General features: G+C 65.5%; 1 protein-coding gene across 1 annotated transcript; it reads left to right on the forward strand.

The window, feature by feature from the left end:
• The first annotated feature begins 480 nt into the window (after positions 1–480).
• On the forward strand, positions 481–24,466 carry LOC132814262 (cyclic AMP-dependent transcription factor ATF-7-like). The gene is made up of 5 exons (XM_060823448.1): positions 481–569; positions 1,917–2,081; positions 4,902–5,102; positions 23,656–23,764; positions 24,151–24,466. Exons 1-5 carry the CDS (start codon positions 555–557, stop codon positions 24,408–24,410), a joined length of 750 nt encoding a protein of 249 aa, XP_060679431.1. The 5' UTR covers positions 481–554; the 3' UTR covers positions 24,411–24,466.
• Positions 24,467–26,284: the final 1,818 nt, after the last annotated feature.

Below are 26,284 nucleotides of genomic sequence, written 5' to 3' on the forward strand. Positions count from 1 at the left end.
GCTGAGGGAGCGAATGAGTGAATGTGAGGGTTTGTTTTCAAGCAGTTCATTGTGTCTGAGTGTGAGTGAGGGGATGTGTGAGTGTGAATGTGTACACACGTGTGTGTATGTGTCTGAGTCCAACAGTGGGAAGGTGAGTGCATGTGGGAAGATGGTGTGTAAGGGAGTGTGAATGTGTGCGCGGGCAAGTGAGGTATGTGTGTCTCAGAGAGCCTGTGTGCACGCACACGCGTGTCAGTGTGCGCGCGCGTGAACAAACATCTGCAAGTGCGTGTGTTAAGCATGACACGGGGAATATGTGTGTGAGAGAGTGAGCACACGCATGGAGAAAGAGCAAACGAGCACACGAGAGAGTGAGCGAGTGTGTGAAGATGAAAGTGAGGAAGCGTGTGTGTGTGTGTGTGTGTGTGTGTGTGTGTGAGAGAAAGCTCTCGGAGGTTTTAACCCTCTCCTCCTTCCTGCAGATCGCCCGGCCCGGCTCCCTGATCCCCAGCGTGCCCGGTATTCCTGGACCCCCTACCCAGAGCTGTGGCCCACAGTCTCCTTCCACCCAAATGGACACCAAGATGGTGAGTGCACGGTCGACCAGGGTACAGCCCGCAACCCTCCCCCTCGATATCCCGTCCTCACCAATCCCCGGAATACCTGCAGCCGCTCCCCCCCCCCCCCCCCCCCCCCCCCCCCCCCCCCCCCCCAGTCTGTCAGTGCAGGCCGTGGCGTTAACGATGGATGTGGTGCTGTCCTTTTCCTCCCCCCTTTCCCCTCTCTCCATCTCTTCCCTTGTCACTCCCTCTTTGCCCAACCTAACCTTTTGCCAACACCCGCCATCCCTCTCGTTGTCCTTCTGTCCCTCGTGCTCTCCCCACGCTCTCTCTCTCTCTCTTCACGTCTCTTGCTTGCTCGCTCTTTCTCTGTGTCTCTCACCCGCACTATGTCTCTCCGCATTTCTCACTCGCGCGCTGTCTCTCTGCACCCCCGTGCTCGCACGCTTTCTCTCTCTGCGACGCCTCACTTTCCCGTTCGTTCTCTCTCCCTCTCCATGTCCTGTCGCCTGCTCTCTCTCTGTCTGTCTGTCTCTCTCTCTCTCCCTCTCCATGTCCTGTCGCCTGCTCTCTCTCTCTCTCCATGTCCTGTTGCCTGCTCTCGCTCTCCCTCTCTCTCTCTCTCACTCTCTCTCACTCTCTCCCTCTCTCTCTCTCTCTCTCTCTCTCCATGTCCTGTCGCCTGCTCTCTCTCGCTCTCTCTCTCGCTCTCTCTCTCTCTCGCTCTCTCTCGCTCTCTCTCGCTCTCTCTCGCTCTCTCTCGCTCTCTCCCACTCGCGCTCTCTCTCTCTCTCTCTCTCTCTCCATGTCCTGTTGCCTGCCCTCTCTCTCGCTCTCCCTCTCTCTCTTTCTCCCTCTCTCTCTCTCTCTCTCCATATCCTGTCGCCTGCTCTCTCTCGCTCTCTCTCGCTCTCTCTCGCTCTCTCTCGCTCTCTCTCGCTCTCTCTCTCTCGCTCTCACTCTCTCCCCCTCGCTCTCTCTCTCTCTCTCTCTCCATCTCCTGTCGCCTGCTCTCTCCCTGTCTGTCTCTGTCTGTCTGTCTCTCTCTCTCTCTCTCTCTCTCTCTCCCTCCCTCTCCCTCTCCATGTCCTGTCGCCTGCTTTCTCTCTCTCTCCCCCTCCCCTCGCTCCTCACCTGCGCTCTCCCTCCATGCCCCTCCGCCTGCCTGCTCACTCTCCCTCCCCTCGCTCGCTCCTCACCCGCTCTCTCCCTCCGTGCCCCTCTGCCTGCCTGCTCTCTCTCCCTCCTCCCCCGTTCGCTTGCTCTCTCTCCCTGTGTCCACTCACCCGCACTCTGCGTGCCCCCTCCCCCAGTTCTCTCAGTCTCTGTGTCCCTCACTCGCTCTCACTCTCTCTGTCTCTGTGTCCCTCCCAGAGGTTGAAGTCAGCCCTGGCCATGCAGTCCCACTCGATGGTGAACGGGAATATGATTCCCAGTCCGGTCAGCAGCAGCGGGAGCAGCAGCAGCGGGAGCAGCAGTGGGTTATGGAGCTCCCAGCACAGTCACCTCCCAGCCGCGCTCTCCCCATCACAGCCGCAGGTAAGGGCACTGCCCCACCCTGTCAGCACCGAAACCCCCTCCCCGTCACCGTGGGAAGGGGGTTGGTACCGGTGGGTGTGTGTGTAACCGGTCTGGAGTACGGCAAGGGGACTGCGGTGTTGTGGGTGGGGAGCAGGACCGTCTTACGGTTTAGTTTCGGCCGTTCCTGCTCCCCCCTGCTCCCCCCCACCTACCTCGCTACATTAGATAAAGACAGGTGGCGTTACGGGAGAAGTCTTAGCGTGGTTAGAGGATTGGGTTCAAGGTCAGAGTGGTGCTGGAGAATCAACGTTTCGGGCAAAAGCCCTTCGTCAGGGATGCCTCACTCGTTCCTGATGAAGGGCTTTAGCCTGAAACGTCGAGTCTCCTGCTCTTCGGACGCTGCCTGACACGCTGTGCTTTCCAGCGTCACTCTGATCTCCAGTCCCCACCTCCCGCGTGGACGGACTGACAGGAAGCAAAGAGTGGGCAGCACGGTGGCTCAGGGGTGAGCGATGCTGCCTAATGGTGCCAGGGTTCGATCCCACCCTCGGGCGACACAGGGATGTGCAGGTTAGGGTGGGATTGGCCGTGCTAAATTGTCCCCATAGTGCCCAGGGATGTGCAGGTTAGGGTGGGATTGGCCGTGCTAAATTGTCCCGTAGTGCCCAGGGATGTGCAGGTTAGGGTGGGATTGGCCGTGCTAAATTGTCCCGTCGTGCCCAGGGATGTACAGGTTAGGGTGGGATTGGCCGTGCTAAATTGTCCCCGTAGTGCCCAGGGATGTGCAGGTTAGGGTGGGATTGGCCGTGCTAAATTGTCCCCGTAGTGCCCAGGGATGTGCAGGTTAGGGTGGGATTGGCCGTGCTAAATTGTCCCCGTAGTGCCCAGGGATGTGCAGGTTAGGGTGGGATTGGCTGTGCTAAATTGTCCCCATAGTGCCCAGGGATGTGCAGGTTAGGGTGGGATTGGCCGTGCTAAATTGTCCCGTAGTGCCCAGGGATGTGCAGGTTAGGGTGGGATTGGCCGTGCTAAATTGTCCCGTAGTGCCCAGGGATGTACAGGTTAGGGTGGGATTGGCCGTGCTAAATTGTCCCCGTAGTGCCCAGGGATGTGCAGGTTAGGGTGGGATTGGCCGTGCTAAATTGTCCCCGTAGTGCCCAGGGATGTGCAGGTTAGGGTGGGATTGGCCGTGCTAAATTGTCCCCATAGTGCCCAGGGATGTGCAGGTTAGGGTGGGATTGGCCGTGCTAAATTGTCCCCGTAGTGCCCAGGGATGTGCAGGTTAGGGTGGGATTGGCCGTGCTAAATTGTCCCCGTAGTGCCAGGGATGTGCAGGTTAGGGTGGGATTGGCCGTGCTAAATTGTCCCCGTAGTGCCCAGGGATGTGCAGGTTAGGGTGGGATTGGCCGTGCTAAATTGTCCCCATAGTGCCCAGGGATGTGCAGGTTAGGGTGGGATTGGCCGTGCTAAATTGTCCCGTAGTGCCCAGGGATGTGCAGGTTAGGGTGGGATTGGCCGTGCTAAATTGTCCCGTAGTGCCCAGGGATGTACAGGTTAGGGTGGGATTGGCCGTGCTAAATTGTCCCCGTAGTGCCCAGGGATGTGCAGGTTAGGGTGGGATTGGCCGTGCTAAATTGTCCCCGTAGTGCCCAGGGATGTGCAGGTTAGGGTGGGATTGGCCGTGCTAAATTGTCCCCGTAGTGCCCAGGGATGTGCAGGTTAGGGTGGGATTGGCCGTGCTAAATTGTCCCGTAGTGCCCAGGGATGTGCAGGTTACGGTGGGATTGGCCGTGCTAAATTGTCCCGTAGTGCCCAGGGATGTGCAGGTTAGGGTGGGATTGGCCGTGCTAAATTGTCCCCGTAGTGCCCAGTGATGTGCAGGTTAGGGTGGGATTGGCCGTGCTAAATTGTCCCCGTAGTGCCGCAAGACTTTAGTGGGAACTGCTGACGCTGGCGCTCCGAGTCGGAGAGAGCGAGGCGCTGAAAGCTCACAGCAGGTCAGCGCAGCCTCCGAGGGGCAGGAACAGACGTTGGTGAGACCGCACACTGCGCGGAGTTCTATAGAGAGGAGATCGATCAACTCGAAACGGTGCAGGAACGATTGACCCGGACTTGGGAGGTTTGAGGAACGAGGAGAGTGTAGGAGACTGAGGGGTGACCTTACAGACGGTTATAAAACCCCCTGGAAAGGCATCTCTAAGGTAAATAGCTGACAACTATTACCCCCCACCCCCTCCCTCCTGGGGTAAGGGGGACTGAAAGGAGACGGCGTGGGTTTGAGGTGAGGGGGGAAAGATGCAAAAGGGGGCCAGAGGGGTGCAGCGTTTTTCACACAGAGGGTGGTGAGCGTCTGGGTGGAGGCCGGGACAGTTTTATCATTTACAGACCCTCCCATTCTCTCCCCCTTCTCTACCCGACCCTCCCCCTTCTCTACCCGACCCTCCCCCTTCTCTACCCGACCCTCCCCCTTCTCTTCCCCTCCCCCCCTCTCTTCCCTCCCCCCATCTCTGTTCCCCCACCCCCATCTCTCTCTCTCTCTCTCTGCCTGCCCTCCACTCTCTCTCTGTCCCCATCTCCCTCCCTCCCTCTCTCTCTCTTTCTCTCTCTGCCCCCCCTCTCTGCCCCCTCTCTCTCTGCCCCCCCTCTCTCTGCCCCTCTCACACTCTCTCTCTCTCTCTCTGCCCCCATCTATCCTCATCTTCCTCCTCCTTTGTCTTTCTCTCTCTGCCCCCCCTCTCTCTCTCTACCCTCTCTCTCTCTGCCCCCCTCACTCTCTCTCTCTCTCTCTGCCCCCCCACCCCTCCCCCTGTCCTCGTCTCCCCCTCCCTGTCCCTCCAGGACTCCCCATCCCAGCCGACGGCGAGTTCCGGTGGGGGTAGGCGGAGACGGACGGCTGAGGAGGACCCAGACGAGCGGCGACGGCGCTTCCTGGAGCGTAACCGTGCGGCGGCGTCCCGGTGCCGGCAGAAGAGGAAGGTGTGGGTCAGCTCACTGGAGAAGAAGGCCGAGGAGCTGGGCCACATGAACGTCCAGCTGCAGGTCAGTACCGGGCTGGGGGGACCCGTGCCGCGGTGTGTGGGGGGCGCTGCGGGTGACGGGGGACGCTGCGGGTCAGCGGGGATTGGGAACGCTGTGGGTCACCGGGAAGCGCTGTGGGTCACCGGGGAACGCTGTGGGTCACCGGGGAACGCTGTGGGTCACCAGGAACGGGGAACACTGTGGGTCACCGGGAACACTGTGGGTCACCGGGGAACGCTGTGGGTCACCGGGAACACTGTGGGTCACCGGGGAACGCTGTGGGTCACCGGGGAACGCTGTGGGTCACCGGGGAGCGCTGTGGGTCACCGGGGAGCGCTGTGGGTCACGGAGAGCGCTGCGGGTCACCGGGGAGCGCTGCGGGTCACCGGGAACACTGTGGGTCACCGGGAACGCTGTGGGTCACCAGGAACGGGGAACACTGTGGGTCACCGGGGAACGCTGTGGGTCACCGGGGAACGCTGTGGGTCACCGGGAACACTGTGGGTCACCGGGAACGCTGTGGGTCACCAGGAACGGGGAACACTGTGGGTCACCGGGGAACGCTGTGGGTCACCGGGGATCGCTGTGGGTCACCGGGAACGCTGTGGGTCACCGGGAACGCTGTGGGTCACCGGGAACGCTGTGGGTCACCAGGAACGCTGTGGGTCACCGGGGAGCGCTGTGGGTCACCGGGAACGCTGTGGGTCACCGGGAACGCTGTGGGTCACCGGGAACGCTGTGGGTCACCGGGGGACGCTGTGGGTCACCGGGGGACGCTGTGGGTCACCGGGGGACGCTGCGGGTCACCGGGGGACGCTGCGGGTCACCGGGAACGCTGCGGGTCACCGGGGAACGCTGCGGGTCACCGGGGGACGCTGTGGGTCACCAGGAACACCGGGAACGCTGTGGGTCACCCACTGCGGGTCAGGGGAACGCTGCGGGTCACGGGGAACGCTGCGGGTCACCGGGGGACGCTGTGGGTCACCGGGGGGCGCTGTGGGTCACCGGGGGACGCTGCGGGTCACCGGGGGACGCTGCGGGTCACCGGGGAACGCTGCGGGTCACCAGGAACACCGGGAACGCTGTGGGTCACCCACTGCGGGTCACGGGGAACGCTGCGGGTCACCGGGGAGGCTGCGGGTCACCGGGGACGCTGCGGGTCACCGGGGTCGCTGCGGGTCACCAGGAACACTGCGGGTCACCGGGAACACCGGGAACGCTGTGGGTCACCGGGAACACCGGGAACGCTGTGGGTCACCGGGGAACACTGTGGGTCACCCACTGCGGGTCACGGGGAACGCTGTGGGTCACCCACTGCGGGTCACGGGGAACGCTGCGGGTCACGGGGAACGCTGCGGGTCACGGGGAACGCTGCGGGTCACGGGGGGAACGCTGCGGGTCACTGGGGACGCTGCGGGTCACCGGGGTCGCTGCGGGTCACCAGGAACACTGCGGGTCACCAGGAACACCGGGAACGCTGTGGGTCACCGGGGAACACTGTGGGTCACCCGCTGCGGGTCACGGGGAACGCTGCGGGTCACGGGGAACGCTGCGGGTCACCGGGGAACGCTGCGGGTCACCGGGAACGCTGTGGGTCACCGGGAACGCTGTGGGTCACCCACTGTGTGTCACCGGGAACACTGTGGGTCACGGGGAACGCTGTGGGTCACCGGGGAACGCTGTGGGTCACCGGGGACGCTGTGGGTCACGGGGAACGCTGTGGGTCACGGGGAACGCTGTGGGTCACCGGGGAACGCTGTGGGTCACTGGGAACGCTGTGGGTCACCGGGGAACGCTGTGGGTCACCGGGAACGCTGTGGGTCACCGGGGGACGCTGTGGGTCACCGGGAACACTGCGGGTCACCGGGGAACGCTGTGGGTCACCGGGGACGCTGCGGGTCACCGGGGGACGCTGCGGGTCACCAGGAACACCGGGAACGCTGTGGGTCACCCACTGCGGGTCACGGGGAACGCTGCGGGTCACGGGGAACGCTGCGGGTCACCGGGGACGCTGCGGGTCACCGGGGGACGCTGTGGGTCACCGGGAACGCTGCGGGTCACCGGGGAACGCTGTGGGTCACCGGGGAACGCTGCGGGTCACCAGGAACACCGGGAACGCTGTGGGTCACCCACTGCGGGTCACGGGGAACGCTGCGGGTCACGGGGGACGCTGCGGGTCACCGGGGACGCTTCGGGTCACCGGGGTCGCTGCGGGTCACCAGGAACACTGCGGGTCACCGGGAACACCGGGAACGCTGTGGGTCACCGGGGAACACTGTGGGTCACCCACTGCGGGTCACGGGGAACGCTGTGGGTCACCCACTGCGGGTCACGGGGAACGCTGCGGGTCACGGGGAACGCTGCGGGTCACCGGGGAACGCTGCGGGTCACCGGGGAACGCTGCGGGTCACCGGGGACGCTGCGGGTCACCGGGGTCGCTGCGGGTCACCAGGAACGCTGCGGGTCACCGGGAACACCGGGAACGCTGTGGGTCACCGGGGAACACTGTGGGTCACCCACTGCGGGTCACGGGGAACGCTGCGGGTCACCGGGGAACGCTGCGGGTCACCGGGAACGCTGTGGGTCACCGGGAACGCTGTGGGTCACCCACTGTGTGTCACCGGGGAACGCTGCGGGTCACCGGGGAACGCTGCGGGTCACGGGGAACGCTGCGGGTCACGGGGAACGCTGCGGGTCACCGGGGAACGCTGCGGGTCACCGGGAACGCTGTGGGTCACCGGGAACACTGTGGGTCACCGGGAACGCTGTGGGTCACCAGGAACGGGGAACACTGTGGGTCACCGGGGAACGCTGTGGGTCACCGGGGATCGCTGTGGGTCACCGGGAACGCTGTGGGTCACCGGGAACGCTGTGGGTCACCAGGAACGCTGTGGGTCACCGGGGAGCGCTGTGGGTCACCGGGAACGCTGTGGGTCACCGGGAACGCTGTGGGTCACCAGGGAACGCTGTGGGTCACCGGGGGACGCTGCGGGTCACCGGGGGACGCTGTGGGTCACCGGGAACGCTGTGGGTCACCGGGGAACGCTGCGGGTCACCGGGGGACGCTGTGGGTCACCAGGAACACCGGGAACGCTGTGGGTCACCCACTGCGGGTCAGGGGAACGCTGCGGGTCACGGGGAACGCTGCGGGTCACCGGGGGACGCTGTGGGTCACCGGGGGACGCTGCGGGTCACCGGGGAACGCTGCGGGTCACCAGGAACACCGGGAACGCTGTGGGTCACCCACTGCGGGTCACGGGGAACGCTGCGGGTCACCGGGGAGGCTGCGGGTCACCGGGGACGCTGCGGGTCACCAGGGTCGCTGCGGGTCACCAGGAACACTGCGGGTCACCGGGAACACCGGGAACGCTGTGGGTCACCGGGAACACCGGGAACGCTGTGGGTCACCGGGGAACACTGTGGGTCACCCACTGCGGGTCACGGGGAACGCTGTGGGTCACCCACTGCGGGTCACGGGGAACGCTGCGGGTCACGGGGAACGCTGCGGGTCACGGGGAACGCTGCGGGTCACGGGGGAACGCTGCGGGTCACCGGGGACGCTGCGGGTCACCGGGGTCGCTGCGGGTCACCAGGAACACTGCGGGTCACCAGGAACACCGGGAACGCTGTGGGTCACCGGGGAACACTGTGGGTCACCCGCTGCGGGTCACGGGGAACGCTGCGGGTCACGGGGAACGCTGCGGGTCACCGGGGAACGCTGCGGGTCACCGGGAACGCTGTGGGTCACCGGGAACGCTGTGGGTCACCCACTGTGTGTCACCGGGAACACTGTGGGTCACGGGGAACGCTGTGGGTCACCGGGGAACGCTGTGGGTCACCGGGGACGCTGTGGGTCACGGGGAACGCTGTGGGTCACGGGGAACGCTGTGGGTCACCGGGGAACGCTGTGGGTCACTGGGAACGCTGTGGGTCACCGGGGAACGCTGTGGGTCACCGGGAACGCTGTGGGTCACCGGGGGACGCTGTGGGTCACCGGGAACACTGCGGGTCACCGGGGAACGCTGTGGGTCACCGGGGACGCTGCGGGTCACCGGGGGACGCTGCGGGTCACCAGGAACACCGGGAACGCTGTGGGTCACCCACTGCGGGTCACGGGGAACGCTGCGGGTCACCGGGGACGCTGCGGGTCACCGGGGGACGCTGTGGGTCACCGGGAACGCTGTGGGTCACCGGGGAACGCTGTGGGTCACCGGGAACGCTGTGGGTCACCGGGGGACGCTGTGGGTCACCGGGAACGCTGTGGGTCACCGGGGAACGCTGCGGGTCACCGGGGGACGCTGTGGGTCACCAGGAACACCGGGAACGCTGTGGGTCACCCACTGCGGGTCACGGGGAACGCTGCGGGTCACGGGGAACGCTGCGGGTCACCGGGGACGCTGCGGGTCACCGGGGGACGCTGTGGGTCACCGGGAACGCTGTGGGTCACCGGGGGACGCTGTGGGTCACCGGGGGACGCTGTGGGTCACCGGGGAACGCTGCGGGTCACCAGGAACACCGGGAACGCTGTGGGTCACCCACTGCGGGTCACGGGGAACGCTGCGGGTCACGGGGGACGCTGCGGGTCACCGGGGACGCTGCGGGTCACCGGGGTCGCTGCGGGTCACCAGGAACACTGCGGGTCACCGGGAACACCGGGAACGCTGTGGGTCACCGGGGAACACTGTGGGTCACCCACTGCGGGTCACGGGGAACGCTGTGGGTCACCCACTGCGGGTCACGGGGAACGCTGCGGGTCACGGGGAACGCTGCGGGTCACGGGGAACGCTGCGGGTCACGGGGAACGCTGCGGGTCACCGGGGAACGCTGCGGGTCACCGGGAACGCTGTGGGTCACCGGGAACGCTGTGGGTCACCCACTGTGTGTCACCGGGGAACGCTGCGGGTCACGGGGAACGCTGCGGGTCACGGGGAACGCTGCGGGTCACCGGGGAACGCTGTGGGTCACTGGGAACGCTGTGGGTCACCGGGAACGCTGTGGGTCACCCACTGTGTGTCACCGGGAACGCTGTGGGTCACCCACTGTGTGTCACCGGGAACACTGTGGGTCACCGGGGAACGCTGTGGGTCACCGGGGAACGCTGTGGGTCACCGGGGACGCTGTGGGTCACCGGGAACACTGTGGGTCACCGGGGAACGCTGTGGGTCACCGGGGACGCTGCGGGTCACCGGGAACACTGTGGGTCACCCACTGCGGGTCACCGGGAACACTGCGGGTCACCGGGGAACGCTGTGGGTCACCTGGAACACTGTTGGTCACCGGGGAACGCTGTGGGCCACCGGGGACGCTGTGGGCCACCGGGAGCACTGCGGGTCACCGGGAACACTGTGGGTCACCGGGGAACGCTGTGGGTCACTGGGGAACGCTGTGGGTCACCGGGGACGCTGTGGGTCACCGGGGAACGCTGTGGGTCACCGGGGAACGCTGTGGGTCACCGGGGACGCTGTGGGTCACCGGGGACGCTGTGGGTCACCGGGGAACGCTGTGGGTCACCGGGGAACGCTGTGGGTCACCGGGAACACTGTGGGTCACCCACTGCGGGTCACCGGGAACACTGCGGGTCACCGGGGAACGCTGTTGGTCACCGGGAACACTGTTGGTCACCGGGGAACGCTGTGGGTCACCGGGGACGCTGTGGGTCACCGGGAACACTGTGGGTCACCCACTGCGGGTCACCGGGGAACGCTGTGGGTCACCGGGGAACGCTGTGGGTCACCGGGGACGCTGCGGGTCACCAGGAACACTGCGGGTCACCGGGAACACCGGGAACGCTGTGGGTCACCCACTGCGGGTCACGGGGAACGCTGCGGGTCACGGGGAACGCTGCGGGTCACGGGGAACGCTGCGGGTCACCGGGGAACGCTGCGGGTCACCGGGGACGCTGCGGGTCACCGGGGTCGCTGCGGGTCACCGGGAACACCGGGAACGCTGTGGGTCACCGGGCAACACTGTGGGTCACCCACTGTGGGTCACGGGGAACGCTGCGGGTGACGGGGAACGCTGCGGGTGACGGGGAACGCTGCGGGTGACGGGGAACGCTGCGGGTCAGCGGGGAACGCTGCGGGTGACGGGGAACGCTGCGGGTCACCGGGGAACGCTGCGGGTCACCGGGGAACGCTGCGGGTCACCGGGGAACGCTGTGGGTCACCGGGGAACGCTGTGGGTCACGGGGAACGCTGTGGCTCACCGGGAACACTGTGGCTCACCCACTGTGGGTCACCGGGGAACGCTGTGGGTCACCGGGAACGCTGTGGGTCACGGGGAACGCTGTGGGTCACCGGGGAACGCTGTGGGTCACTGGGAACGCTGTGGGTCACTGGGAACGCTGTGGGTCACGGGGAACACTGTGGGTCACCGGGAACACTGTGGGTCACCGGGGAATCCTGTGGGTCACGGGGAACGCTGTGGGTCACGGGGAACGCTGTGGGTCACCGGGAACGCTGTGGCTCACCCACTGTGGGTCACCGGGGAACGCTGTGGGTCACCGGGAACGCTGTGGGTCACCGGGGAACGGGGAACGCTGTGGGTCACCGGGAACACTGTGGCTCACCCACTGTGGGTCACCGGGGAACGCTGTGGGTCACCGGGAACGCTGTGGGTCACGGGGAACGCTGTGGGTCACCGGGGAACGCTGTGGGTCGCTGGGAACGCTGTGGGTCGCTGGGAACGCTGTGGGTCGCTGGGAACGCTGTGGGTCACTGGGAACGCTGTGGGTCACGGGGAACGCTGTGGGTCACCGGGAATGCTGTGGGTCACGGGGAACACTGTGGGTCACGGGGAACACTGTGGGTCACCGGGGAATCCTGTGGGTCACGGGGAACGCTGTGGGTCACCGGGGAACGCTGTGGGTCACGGGGAACGCTGTGGGTCACCGGGGAACGCTGTGGGTCACTGGGAACGCTGTGGGTCACTGGGAACGCTGTGGGTCACGGGGAACGCTGTGGGTCACGGGGAACGCTGTGGGTCACGGGGAATGCTGTGGGTCACCGGGAATGCTGTGGGTCACGGGGAACGCTGTGGGTCACGGGGAACGCTGTGGGTCACGGGGAACACTGTGGGTCACGGGGAACGCTGTGGGTCACCGGGGAACGCTGTGGGTCACTGGGAACGCTGTGGGTCACCGGGAACACTGTGGGTCACCGGGAACACTGTGGGTCACCGGGAACACTGTGGGTCACCGGGAACACTGTGGGTCACCGGGAACGCTGTGGGTCACGGGGAACGCTGTGGGTCACGGGGAACGCTGTGGCTCACCCACTGTGGGTCACCGGGGAACGCTGTGGGTCACCGGGAACGCTGTGGGTCACCGGGGAACGGGGAACGCTGTGGGTCACCGGGAACACTGTGGCTCACCCACTGTGGGTCACCGGGGAACGCTGTGGGTCACGGGGAACACTGTGGGTCACGGGGAACGCTGTGGGTCACGGGGAACGCTGTGGGTCACGGGGAACGCTGTGGGTCACCGGGAACGCTGTGGGTCACGGGGAACACTGTGGGTCACGGGGAACACTGTGGGTCGCCGGGGAATCCTGTGGGTCACGGGGAACGCTGTGGGTCACGGGGAACGCTGTGGGTCACGGGGAACGCTGTGGGTCACGGGGAATGCTGTGGGTCACGGGGAACGGGGAACGCTGTGGGTCACCGGGGAACGCTGTGGGTCACCGGGGAACGCGGATTCTGTGGGTCACCGGGGATTCTGTGGGTCACCAGGAACGCTGTGGGTCACCGGGAACGCTGTGGGTCACCCACTGTGGGTCACCGGGAACACTGTGGGTCACGGGGAATGCTGTGGGTCACCGGGGAACGCAGTGGGTCACCGGGGGACGCTGTGGGTCACCGGGGGACGCTGTGGGTCACCGGGGAACGCTGTGGGTCACGGGGAACGCTGTGGGTCACGGGGAACACTGTGGGTCACCCACTGCGGGTCACCGGGAACACTGTGGGTCACCGGGGAACGCTGTGGGTCACCGGGGAACGCTGTGGGTCACCGGGGACGCTGTGGGTCACCGGGGAACGCTGTGGGTCACCGGGGAACGCTGTGGGTCACCGGGAACACTGCGGGTCACCAGGGAACGCTGTGGGTCACCTGGAACACTGTTGGTCACCGGGGAACGCTGTGGGCCACCGGGGACGCTGTGGGTCACCGGGAACACTGTGGGTCACCCACTGCGGGTCACCGGGAACACTGTGGGTCACCGGGGAACGCTGTGGGTCACCGGGGAACGCTGTGGGTCACCGGGGACGCTGTGGGTCACCGGGGAACGCTGTGGGTCACCGGGGAACGCTGTGGGTCACCGGGAACACTGTGGGTCACCCACTGCGGGTCACCGGGAACACTGCGGGTCACCGGGGAACGCTGTGGGTCACCGGGAACACTGTTGGTCACCGGGGAACGCTGTGGGTCACCGGGGACGCTGTGGGTCACCGGGAACACTGTGGGTCACCCACTGCGGGTCACCGGGAACACTGCGGGTCACCGGGGAACGCTGTGGGTCACCGGGGAACGCTGTGGGTCACCGGGGACGCTGCGGGTCACCAGGAACACTGCGGGTCACCGGGAACACCGGGAACGCTGTGGGTCACCCACTGCGGGTCACGGGGAACGCTGCGGGTCACGGGGAACGCTGCGGGTCACCGGGGAACGCTGCGGGTCACCGGGGAACGCTGCGGGTCACCGGGGACGCTGCGGGTCACCGGGGTCGCTGCGGGTCACCGGGAACACCGGGAACGCTGTGGGTCACCGGGGAACACTGTGGGTCACCCACTGTGGGTCACGGGGAACGCTGCGGGTGACGGGGAACGCTGCGGGTGACGGGGAACGCTGCGGGTGACGGGGAACGCTGCGGGTCAGCGGGGAACGCTGCGGGTGACGGGGAACGCTGCGGGTGACGGGGAACGCTGCGGGTCACCGGGGAACGCTGCGGGTCACCGGGGAACGCTGTGGGTCACTGGGAACGCTGTGGGTCACCGGGAACACTGTGGGTCACCGGGAACACTGTGGGTCACCGGGGAATCCTGTGGGTCACGGGGAACGCTGTGGGTCACGGGGAACGCTGTGGGTCACCGGGAACGCTGTGGCTCACCCACTGTGGGTCACCGGGGAACGCTGTGGGTCACCGGGAACGCTGTGGGTCACCGGGGAACGGGGAACGCTGTGGGTCACCGGGAACACTGTGGCTCACCCACTGTGGGTCACCGGGGAACGCTGTGGGTCACCGGGAACGCTGTGGGTCACGGGGAACGCTGTGGGTCACCGGGGAACGCTGTGGGTCGCTGGGAACGCTGTGGGTCACTGGGAACGCTGTGGGTCACTGGGAACGCTGTGGGTCACGGGGAATGCTGTGGGTCACCGGGAATGCTGTGGGTCACGGGGAACACTGTGGGTCACGGGGAACACTGTGGGTCACCAGGGAATCCTGTGGGTCACGGGGAACGCTGTGGGTCACCGGGGAACGCTGTGGGTCACGGGGAACGCTGTGGGTCACGGGGAACGCTGTGGGTCACCGGGGAACGCTGTGGGTCACTGGGAACGCTGTGGGTCACGGGGAACGCTGTGGGTCACGGGGAACGCTGTGGGTCACCGGGAATGCTGTGGGTCACGGGGAACACTGTGGGTCACGGGGAACACTGTGGGTCACCAGGGAATCCTGTGGGTCACGGGGAACGCTGTGGGTCACCGGGGAACGCTGTGGGTCACGGGGAACACTGTGGGTCACGGGGAACACTGTGGGTCACGGGGAACACTGTGGGTCACCGGGAACGCTGTGGGTCACGGGGAACGCTGTGGGTCACGGGGAACGCTGTGGCTCACCCACTGTGGGTCACCGGGGAACGCCGTGGGTCACCGGGAACGCTGTGGGTCACGGGGAACACTGTGGGTCACGGGGAACACTGTGGGTCACCGGGGAACACTGTGGGTCACCGGGGAACGCTGTGGGTCACGGGGAACGCTGTGGGTCACGGGGAACACTGTGGGTCACGGGGAACGCTGTGGGTCACGGGGAACGCTGTGGGTCACGGGGAATGCTGTGGGTCACGGGGAACGGGGAACGCTGTGGGTCACCGGGGAACGCTGTGGGTCACCGGGGAACGCGGATTCTGTGGGTCACCGGGGATTCTGTGGGTCACCAGGAACGCTGTGGGTCACCGGGAACGCTGTGGGTCACCCACTGTGGGTCACCGGGAACACTGTGGGTCACGGGGAATGCTGTGGGTCACCGGGAACGCTGTGGGTCACCGGGGAACGCAGTGGGTCACCGGGAACACTGTGGGTCACCGGGGAACGCTGTGGGTCACCGGGGAACGCTGTGGGTCACCGGGGGACGCTGTGGGTCACCGGGGAATGCTGTGGGTCACCGGGGAACGCTGTGGGTCACGGGGAACGCTGTGGGTCACGGGGAACACTGTGGGTCACCGGGAACGCTGTGGGTCACCCACTGTGGGTCACCGGGAACGCTGTGGGTCACCGGGGAACGCTGTGGGTCACCGGGGAACGCTGTGGGTCACCGGGGGACGCTGTGGGTCACCGGGGGACGCTGTGGGTCACCGGGGAACGCTGTGGGTCACGGGGAACGCTGTGGGTCACGGGGAACGCTGTGGGTCACGGGGAACACTGTGGGTCACCGGGAACGCTGTGGGTCACCCACTGTGGGTCACCGGGAACGCTGTGGGTCACCGGGGAACGCTGTGGGTCACCGGGAACGCTGTGGGTCACCGGGGAACGCTGTGGGTCACCGGGGAACGCTGTGGGTCACCGGGAACGCTGTGGGTCACCGGGGAATCCTGTGGGTCACGGGGAACGCTGTGGGTCACGGGGAACGCTGTGGGTCACGGGGAACGCTGTGGGTCACGGGGAACACTGTGGGTCACGGGGAACGCTGTGCGTCACGGGGGACGCTGTGGGTCACCGGGGGACGCTGTGGGTCACCGGGAACGCTGTGGGTCACCGGGAACACTGTGGGTCACCGGGAACACTGTGGGTCACCCACTGTGGGTCACCGGGAACGCTGTGGGTCACCGGGAACACTGTGGGTCACCGGGAACACTGTGGGTCACCCACTGTGGGTCACCGGGAACGCTGTGGGTCACCGGGAACACTGTGGGTCACGGGGAACACTGTGGGTCACTGGGAACACTGTGGGTCACCCACTGTGGGTCACCGGGGAACGCTGTGGGTCACGGGGAACGCTGTGGGTCACGGGGAACGCTGTGAGTCACCGGGGGACGCTGTGGGTCACCGGGAACGCTGTGGGTCACCGGGAACACTGTGGGTCACCGGGAACACTGTGGGTCACCCACTGTGGGTCACCGGGAACGCTGTGGGTCACCGGGAACACTGTGGGTCACCGGGAACACTGTGGGTCACCCACTGTGGGTCACCGGGAACGCTGTGGGTCACCGGGAACACTGTGGGTCACGGGGAACACTGTGGGTCACTGGGAACACTGTGGGTCACCCACTGTGGGTCACCGGGGAACGCTGTGGGTCACTGGGAACACTGTGGGTCACCGGGAACGCTGTGGGTCACTGGGAACACTGTGGGTCACCCACTGTGGGTCACCGGGGAACGCTGTGGGTCACTGGGAACGCTGTGGGTCACTGGGAACGCTGTGGGTCACCCACTGTGGGTCACCGGGGAACGCTGTGGGTCACCGGGGAACGCTGTGGGTCACTGGGAACACTGTGGGTCACTGGGAACACTGTGGGTCACCCACTGTGGGTCACCGGGGAACGCTGTGGGTCACCGGGGAACGCTGTGGGTCACTGGGAACACTGTGGGTCACCCACTGTGGGTCACCGGGGAACGCTGTGGGTCACCGGGGAACGCTGTGGGTCACTGGGAACGCTGTGGGTCACTGGGAACACTGTGGGTCACCCACTGTGGGTCACCGGGGAACGCTGTGGGTCACCGGGGAACGCTGTGGGTCACCGGGAACGCTGTGGCTCACCCACTGTGGGTCACCGGGGAACGCTGTGGGTCACCGGGAACGCTGTGGGTCACCGGGGAACGGGGAACGCTGTGGGTCACCGGGAACACTGTGGCTCACCCACTGTGGGTCACCGGGGAACGCTGTGGGTCACCGGGAACGCTGTGGGTCACGGGGAACGCTGTGGGTCACCGGGGAACGCTGTGGGTCGCTGGGAACGCTGTGGGTCGCTGGGAACGCTGTGGGTCGCTGGGAACGCTGTGGGTCACTGGGAACGCTGTGGGTCACGGGGAACGCTGTGGGTCACCGGGAATGCTGTGGGTCACGGGGAACACTGTGGGTCACGGGGAACACTGTGGGTCACCGGGGAATCCTGTGGGTCACGGGGAACGCTGTGGGTCACCGGGGAACGCTGTGGGTCACGGGGAACGCTGTGGGTCACCGGGGAACGCTGTGGGTCACTGGGAACGCTGTGGGTCACTGGGAACGCTGTGGGTCACGGGGAACGCTGTGGGTCACGGGGAACGCTGTGGGTCACGGGGAATGCTGTGGGTCACCGGGAATGCTGTGGGTCACGGGGAACGCTGTGGGTCACGGGGAACGCTGTGGGTCACGGGGAACACTGTGGGTCACGGGGAACGCTGTGGGTCACCGGGGAACGCTGTGGGTCACTGGGAACGCTGTGGGTCACCGGGAACACTGTGGGTCACCGGGAACACTGTGGGTCACCGGGAACACTGTGGGTCACCGGGAACGCTGTGGGTCACGGGGAACGCTGTGGGTCACGGGGAACGCTGTGGCTCACCCACTGTGGGTCACCGGGGAACGCTGTGGGTCACCGGGAACGCTGTGGGTCACCGGGGAACGGGGAACGCTGTGGGTCACCGGGAACACTGTGGCTCACCCACTGTGGGTCACCGGGGAACGCTGTGGGTCACGGGGAACACTGTGGGTCACGGGGAACGCTGTGGGTCACGGGGAACGCTGTGGGTCACGGGGAACGCTGTGGGTCACCGGGAACGCTGTGGGTCACGGGGAACACTGTGGGTCACGGGGAACACTGTGGGTCGCCGGGGAATCCTGTGGGTCACGGGGAACGCTGTGGGTCACGGGGAACGCTGTGGGTCACGGGGAACGCTGTGGGTCACGGGGAATGCTGTGGGTCACGGGGAACGGGGAACGCTGTGGGTCACCGGGGAACGCTGTGGGTCACCGGGGAACGCGGATTCTGTGGGTCACCGGGGATTCTGTGGGTCACCAGGAACGCTGTGGGTCACCGGGAACGCTGTGGGTCACCCACTGTGGGTCACCGGGAACACTGTGGGTCACGGGGAATGCTGTGGGTCACCGGGGAACGCAGTGGGTCACCGGGGGACGCTGTGGGTCACCGGGGGACGCTGTGGGTCACCGGGGAACGCTGTGGGTCACGGGGAACGCTGTGGGTCACGGGGAACACTGTGGGTCACCCACTGCGGGTCACCGGGAACACTGTGGGTCACCGGGGAACGCTGTGGGTCACCGGGGAACGCTGTGGGTCACCGGGGACGCTGTGGGTCACCGGGGAACGCTGTGGGTCACCGGGGAACGCTGTGGGTCACCGGGAACACTGCGGGTCACCAGGGAACGCTGTGGGTCACCTGGAACACTGTTGGTCACCGGGGAACGCTGTGGGCCACCGGGGACGCTGTGGGTCACCGGGAACACTGTGGGTCACCCACTGCGGGTCACCGGGAACACTGTGGGTCACCGGGGAACGCTGTGGGTCACCGGGGAACGCTGTGGGTCACCGGGGACGCTGTGGGTCACCGGGGAACGCTGTGGGTCACCGGGGAACGCTGTGGGTCACCGGGAACACTGTGGGTCACCCACTGCGGGTCACCGGGAACACTGCGGGTCACCGGGGAACGCTGTGGGTCACCGGGAACACTGTTGGTCACCGGGGAACGCTGTGGGTCACCGGGGACGCTGTGGGTCACCGGGAACACTGTGGGTCACCCACTGCGGGTCACCGGGAACACTGCGGGTCACCGGGGAACGCTGTGGGTCACCGGGGAACGCTGTGGGTCACCGGGGACGCTGCGGGTCACCAGGAACACTGCGGGTCACCGGGAACACCGGGAACGCTGTGGGTCACCCACTGCGGGTCACGGGGAACGCTGCGGGTCACGGGGAACGCTGCGGGTCACCGGGGAACGCTGCGGGTCACCGGGGAACGCTGCGGGTCACCGGGGACGCTGCGGGTCACCGGGGTCGCTGCGGGTCACCGGGAACACCGGGAACGCTGTGGGTCACCGGGGAACACTGTGGGTCACCCACTGTGGGTCACGGGGAACGCTGCGGGTGACGGGGAACGCTGCGGGTGACGGGGAACGCTGCGGGTGACGGGGAACGCTGCGGGTCAGCGGGGAACGCTGCGGGTGACGGGGAACGCTGCGGGTGACGGGGAACGCTGCGGGTCACCGGGGAACGCTGCGGGTCACCGGGGAACGCTGTGGGTCACTGGGAACGCTGTGGGTCACCGGGAACACTGTGGGTCACCGGGAACACTGTGGGTCACCGGGGAATCCTGTGGGTCACGGGGAACGCTGTGGGTCACGGGGAACGCTGTGGGTCACCGGGAACGCTGTGGCTCACCCACTGTGGGTCACCGGGGAACGCTGTGGGTCACCGGGAACGCTGTGGGTCACCGGGGAACGGGGAACGCTGTGGGTCACCGGGAACACTGTGGCTCACCCACTGTGGGTCACCGGGGAACGCTGTGGGTCACCGGGAACGCTGTGGGTCACGGGGAACGCTGTGGGTCACCGGGGAACGCTGTGGGTCGCTGGGAACGCTGTGGGTCACTGGGAACGCTGTGGGTCACTGGGAACGCTGTGGGTCACGGGGAATGCTGTGGGTCACCGGGAATGCTGTGGGTCACGGGGAACACTGTGGGTCACGGGGAACACTGTGGGTCACCAGGGAATCCTGTGGGTCACGGGGAACGCTGTGGGTCACCGGGGAACGCTGTGGGTCACGGGGAACGCTGTGGGTCACGGGGAACGCTGTGGGTCACCGGGGAACGCTGTGGGTCACTGGGAACGCTGTGGGTCACGGGGAACGCTGTGGGTCACGGGGAACGCTGTGGGTCACCGGGAATGCTGTGGGTCACGGGGAACACTGTGGGTCACGGGGAACACTGTGGGTCACCAGGGAATCCTGTGGGTCACGGGGAACGCTGTGGGTCACCGGGGAACGCTGTGGGTCACGGGGAACACTGTGGGTCACGGGGAACACTGTGGGTCACGGGGAACACTGTGGGTCACCGGGAACGCTGTGGGTCACGGGGAACGCTGTGGGTCACGGGGAACGCTGTGGCTCACCCACTGTGGGTCACCGGGGAACGCCGTGGGTCACCGGGAACGCTGTGGGTCACGGGGAACACTGTGGGTCACGGGGAACACTGTGGGTCACCGGGGAACACTGTGGGTCACCGGGGAACGCTGTGGGTCACGGGGAACGCTGTGGGTCACGGGGAACACTGTGGGTCACGGGGAACGCTGTGGGTCACGGGGAACGCTGTGGGTCACGGGGAATGCTGTGGGTCACGGGGAACGGGGAACGCTGTGGGTCACCGGGGAACGCTGTGGGTCACCGGGGAACGCGGATTCTGTGGGTCACCGGGGATTCTGTGGGTCACCAGGAACGCTGTGGGTCACCGGGAACGCTGTGGGTCACCCACTGTGGGTCACCGGGAACACTGTGGGTCACGGGGAATGCTGTGGGTCACCGGGAACGCTGTGGGTCACCGGGGAACGCAGTGGGTCACCGGGAACACTGTGGGTCACCGGGGAACGCTGTGGGTCACCGGGGAACGCTGTGGGTCACCGGGGGACGCTGTGGGTCACCGGGGAATGCTGTGGGTCACCGGGGAACGCTGTGGGTCACGGGGAACGCTGTGGGTCACGGGGAACACTGTGGGTCACCGGGAACGCTGTGGGTCACCCACTGTGGGTCACCGGGAACGCTGTGGGTCACCCACTGTGGGTCACCGGGAACGCTGTGGGTCACCGGGGAACGCTGTGGGTCACCGGGGGACGCTGTGGGTCACCGGGGGACGCTGTGGGTCACCGGGGAACGCTGTGGGTCACGGGGAACGCTGTGGGTCACGGGGAACGCTGTGGGTCACGGGGAACACTGTGGGTCACCGGGAACGCTGTGGGTCACCCACTGTGGGTCACCGGGAACGCTGTGGGTCACCGGGGAACGCTGTGGGTCACCGGGAACGCTGTGGGTCACCGGGGAACGCTGTGGGTCACCGGGGAACGCTGTGGGTCACCGGGAACGCTGTGGGTCACCGGGGAATCCTGTGGGTCACGGGGAACGCTGTGGGTCACGGGGAACGCTGTGGGTCACGGGGAACGCTGTGGGTCACGGGGAACACTGTGGGTCACGGGGAACGCTGTGCGTCACGGGGGACGCTGTGGGTCACCGGGGGACGCTGTGGGTCACCGGGAACGCTGTGGGTCACCGGGAACACTGTGGGTCACCGGGAACACTGTGGGTCACCCACTGTGGGTCACCGGGAACGCTGTGGGTCACCGGGAACACTGTGGGTCACCGGGAACACTGTGGGTCACCCACTGTGGGTCACGGGGAACGCTGTGGGTCACCGGGAACACTGTGGGTCACGGGGAACACTGTGGGTCACTGGGAACACTGTGGGTCACCCACTGTGGGTCACCGGGGAACGCTGTGGGTCACGGGGAACGCTGTGGGTCACGGGGAACGCTGTGAGTCACCGGGGGACGCTGTGGGTCACCGGGAACGCTGTGGGTCACCGGGAACACTGTGGGTCACCGGGAACACTGTGGGTCACCCACTGTGGGTCACCGGGAACGCTGTGGGTCACCGGGAACACTGTGGGTCACCGGGAACACTGTGGGTCACCCACTGTGGGTCACCGGGAACGCTGTGGGTCACCGGGAACACTGTGGGTCACGGGGAACACTGTGGGTCACTGGGAACACTGTGGGTCACCCACTGTGGGTCACCGGGGAACGCTGTGGGTCACTGGGAACACTGTGGGTCACCGGGAACGCTGTGGGTCACTGGGAACACTGTGGGTCACCCACTGTGGGTCACCGGGGAACGCTGTGGGTCACTGGGAACGCTGTGGGTCACTGGGAACGCTGTGGGTCACCCACTGTGGGTCACCGGGGAACGCTGTGGGTCACCGGGGAACGCTGTGGGTCACTGGGAACACTGTGGGTCACTGGGAACACTGTGGGTCACCCACTGTGGGTCACCGGGGAACGCTGTGGGTCACCGGGGAACGCTGTGGGTCACTGGGAACACTGTGGGTCACCCACTGTGGGTCACCGGGGAACGCTGTGGGTCACCGGGGAACGCTGTGGGTCACTGGGAACGCTGTGGGTCACTGGGAACACTGTGGGTCACCCACTGTGGGTCACCGGGGAACGCTGTGGGTCACCGGGGAACGCTGTGGGTCACTGGGAACGCTGTGGGTCACCGGGAACGCTGTGGGTCACCGGGAACACTGTGGGTCACCGGGAACACTGTGGGTCACCGGGAACGCTGTGGGTCACTGGGAACACTGTGGGTCACTGGGAACACTGTGGGTCACCCACTGTGGGTCACCGGGAACGCTGTGGGTCACCGGGGAACGCTGTGGGTCACCGGGGAACGCTGTGGGTCACCGGGAACACTGTGGGTCACCGGGAACACTGTGGGTCACTGGGAACACTGTGGGTCACCCACTGTGGGTCACCGGGGAACGCTGTGGGTCACTGGGAACGCTGTGGGTCACGGGGAACGCTGTGGGTCACCGGGAACGCTGTGGGTCACCGGGAACGCTGTGGGTCACAGGGAACGCTGTGGGTCACCGGGAACGCTGTGGGTCACCGGGAACACTGTGGGTCACGGGGAACGCTGTGGGTCACCGGGAACGCTGTGGGTCACCGGGAACGCTGTGGGTCACAGGGAACGCTGTGGGTCACCGGGAACGCTGTGGGTCACCGGGAACGCTGTGGGTCACGGGGAACGCTGTGGGTCACCGGGAATACTGCGGGTCACCGGGAACACTGCGGGTCACTGGGTTCGAGGCACCCCCGTAAGTCACCGGGAACATGACCTCCCCTCCCCCCCAGTCACAGGCATTATGACCTCCCCCTCCCCCCCACCCCCCCCAGGAACACAGTCTGCTCCCCGTCCCCTGGGTGGGGACTATCGGGGATTCGGAGAAAGGGCCAGGTAGTAGAGTCGGGGGGAGGTGAAGAGAAGATTGGGGGTGGGGGTGGGGCAGAGGACGAGAGGGAGGTGGGGGAACAGATTCAATGGTGAGCTTCCCCACCCCCACACCCCCCCTCACAGCGACACTGAGGGGGTGAGCGAGAGCGTTTATCGGGATTAAGGGCTGGGTTAGTTTGGGATCGCGGTGGGTGGGCAGATTGGGGACTGAACCTTCACAGCACCAGCACGGGGTGGAGGGGCTGAATGGACTCAGCTGTAAATTAACTGAATTCATTTGCTCCTGCTCTCTGCCTGGCCTATTCCCCCTCTCCCCCTGTCCCCCTCACTGTCTCCCTCTGTCCCCCTCACTGTCTCCCTACCCTACCCCATGGATCTAGAACGAGGTCAGGCTGCTGCGCAGTGAGGTAGCCCAGCTCAAACAGCTGCTGCTGGCTCACAAGGACTGCCCTGTCACAGCCGTACAGAAACAGATTCACAAATACACCGGTGAGTACCCCGCTCCGCAAGGGCCCGCGCGTTCGGGAATGGGGCGTGGTGGGGTACGGAGAGAGAGAGAGAGACGTCCTCTGGAGAAGGGTGGGGTACGGAGAGAGAGAGAGAGAAATGTCCCCTGAGAACGGGGTGGGGACGGGGGGAGAGAGAGAGAGAGAGAGACATCCCCAAGAACGGGGTGGGGATGGAGAGAGAGAGAGAGACGTCTCCTGGAGCAGGGGGGTAGGGGTTGTGGGAGGGGGTTGTGTGAGGATGGGGAGGGGTAGGGGTTGTGTGGGGATGGGGGTGTCGGGGGAGGGGGATGCTGACTGTTTCTGGGTGCCCCGTGCTCGGGATGCTGTGTGTGTCACTCTCTCTCTCTCTCTCTCTCTCTCTGACAGACGACAGCCCCCACGACACGAACGAAGCCATCAGCTCCCCGGCCGCTGTCATCCAGCGAGGGTCAGCCCCCCCCAGCACTGCCCCTGGGGGAGGGGAGTCACGCGCGGCCGCTGAGGCGGTAGCTACCTCCGTCCTGGCGCAGATGGCCACCCAGCGGGCGGGGGATCTCGTCCCTGCCCCCTCCCACCACCACCCTCACCCTCACCCTCACCCCCAGGTCATCATCGCCCCACAGTCGCAGGCAGCAGCCGAGAGATGATCGGGGGGAGCCGGGGGGGGAGGGGAGAGAGCGTGCCCCGCCCGCTCGCGAGAGTTCGACCCCACGCCACAACACGCTGGGCTCAGCCGTCCGCTCGTAATGTGGGGGCGGGGTAGGGGTCAGGGGTCACCCCGTTCCTGCTCCGAGCACTCCCCACAGACACGCACACACGTGTACACAGACACAAACACACGGGCTAACACACACACACGTACACACGCAACATGGGCTGATACACGCACACACGTACACATGGGCTGACACACGCACACATACAGACACAAACACACGAGCTTACACACACGCAGACACACGTACACACAGACACCAACACACGGGCTAACACACACGCAGACACACGTACACACAGACACCAACACACGGACTAACACACACACAGACACAAACACAGGCTGATACACAGACACATACAGGCTGACACAGACAAACACGTACAAACAGACACAAACACACGGGTTGACACACAGACACACATGTACACAGACACAAACACTGGCTGATGCACACACAGACACACGTACACACAGATACAAACACACGGGCTGACGCATGCACACACATACACAGGCACAGACGTGTACACACACAAACACACAGGTTAACACGCGCACATACACGTACACACAAACACGGACTGGCACACAGACACGTACACACAGACGCAAACACGGGCTGATACACACACACAGACACACAGGTGTACACAGACACAAACACACGGGCTGACGCGCGCACACGTACGTACATACAGACACACGGGCTGACGCGCGCACACGTACGTACACAGACACACGGGCTGACGCACAAACAGGAGCTGACGCACAGGCACACGTGCACATACGGGCTGACGTGTACACACATGGGCTCACGCACATGCACACACACACGTATACATACAGACTGGCCCACACAGGCGCACAGAAATACAATGCAGACTGACCCGCGCACACAAGCAGTCGGTGCACAGAACTATGTGCACACAGGCACATCGAAATAGGACCCGAATGTGCGCCCAGACAGAAGGAAACATGGCAAAGCACACACGGGCACAGAAACACCCACTCTCCGCACACGGGCACATGGAAAGGGGCACCCTCACACGAGCACACAGGCACATGTGGGCACACCATTCTCAGAGGGAAGGATCTTGTTGCCTACAGCTCAGGACTCCCAGGAGCCGGTTCTCCTGGAATCCAATCCCCAGCAAAGCCCTCACTGCACTTGCCCGCGCACCCCCCCCACCCACTGGATCACCCTCATACGTGCCTCTCGCTCACACACTTTCTTCCCCCCATCTCTATCTCTCTCTTGCCCTGTCTCTTTCTCTCTCTGTCTCACGGTGTGTCTTTCGTGCTCTCTCTCTCTCTCTCTCTCTCTCGCTCTGTCTTTCTCGCTCACTCTCTCTCTCACTCTCGCTCTGTCTTTCTCGCTCACTCTATCTCTCTCTCACTCTCCTCTCTCTCTCACTCTCGCTCTGTCACGGTGTCTCTCTCTCTCTCTCGCTCACTCTCACTTTCAGTTCCTTGGTGTCTCCTCGTCCCACTCCCCCACCTGTCCCTTGGTGTGTCTCCTCATTTTGTCTCTCTTGTGTTTTTCCTGTTCCTCACGCTGTCACATCCTCCCTCTCTGAATCACAGCAATGTTATGGTGCCTGTCTGGTATGTCTGCATTGAGGCAGACTCCCCACCCCAGCATTCCAGACTCTAACCCCTGCTCACTTCACCCCACCTTCATTTCCATGTCCCACTGTCTTGTTTTCTCTGTGTCGTCGTTCTCTCTCTGTGTCGTCGTTCTCTCTCTGTGTCGTCGTTCTCTCTCTGTGTCGTCGTTCTCTCTCTGTGTCGTCGTTCTCT

The sequence above is a fragment of the Hemiscyllium ocellatum genome, unplaced genomic scaffold, assembly GCF_020745735.1.
Source record: "Hemiscyllium ocellatum isolate sHemOce1 unplaced genomic scaffold, sHemOce1.pat.X.cur. scaffold_775_pat_ctg1, whole genome shotgun sequence".
Lineage (NCBI taxonomy): Eukaryota > Metazoa > Chordata > Chondrichthyes > Orectolobiformes > Hemiscylliidae > Hemiscyllium > Hemiscyllium ocellatum.

Coding starts and splice junctions, on each gene's coding strand:
- LOC132814262 (XM_060823448.1), top strand. Junction 5,103..23,655: donor ACATGAACGTCCAGCTGCAG/GTCAGTACCGGG, acceptor CCATGGATCTAG/AACGAGGTCAGGCTGCTGCG. Junction 23,765..24,150: donor ACAGATTCACAAATACACCG/GTGAGTACCCCG, acceptor TCTCTCTGACAG/ACGACAGCCCCCACGACACG.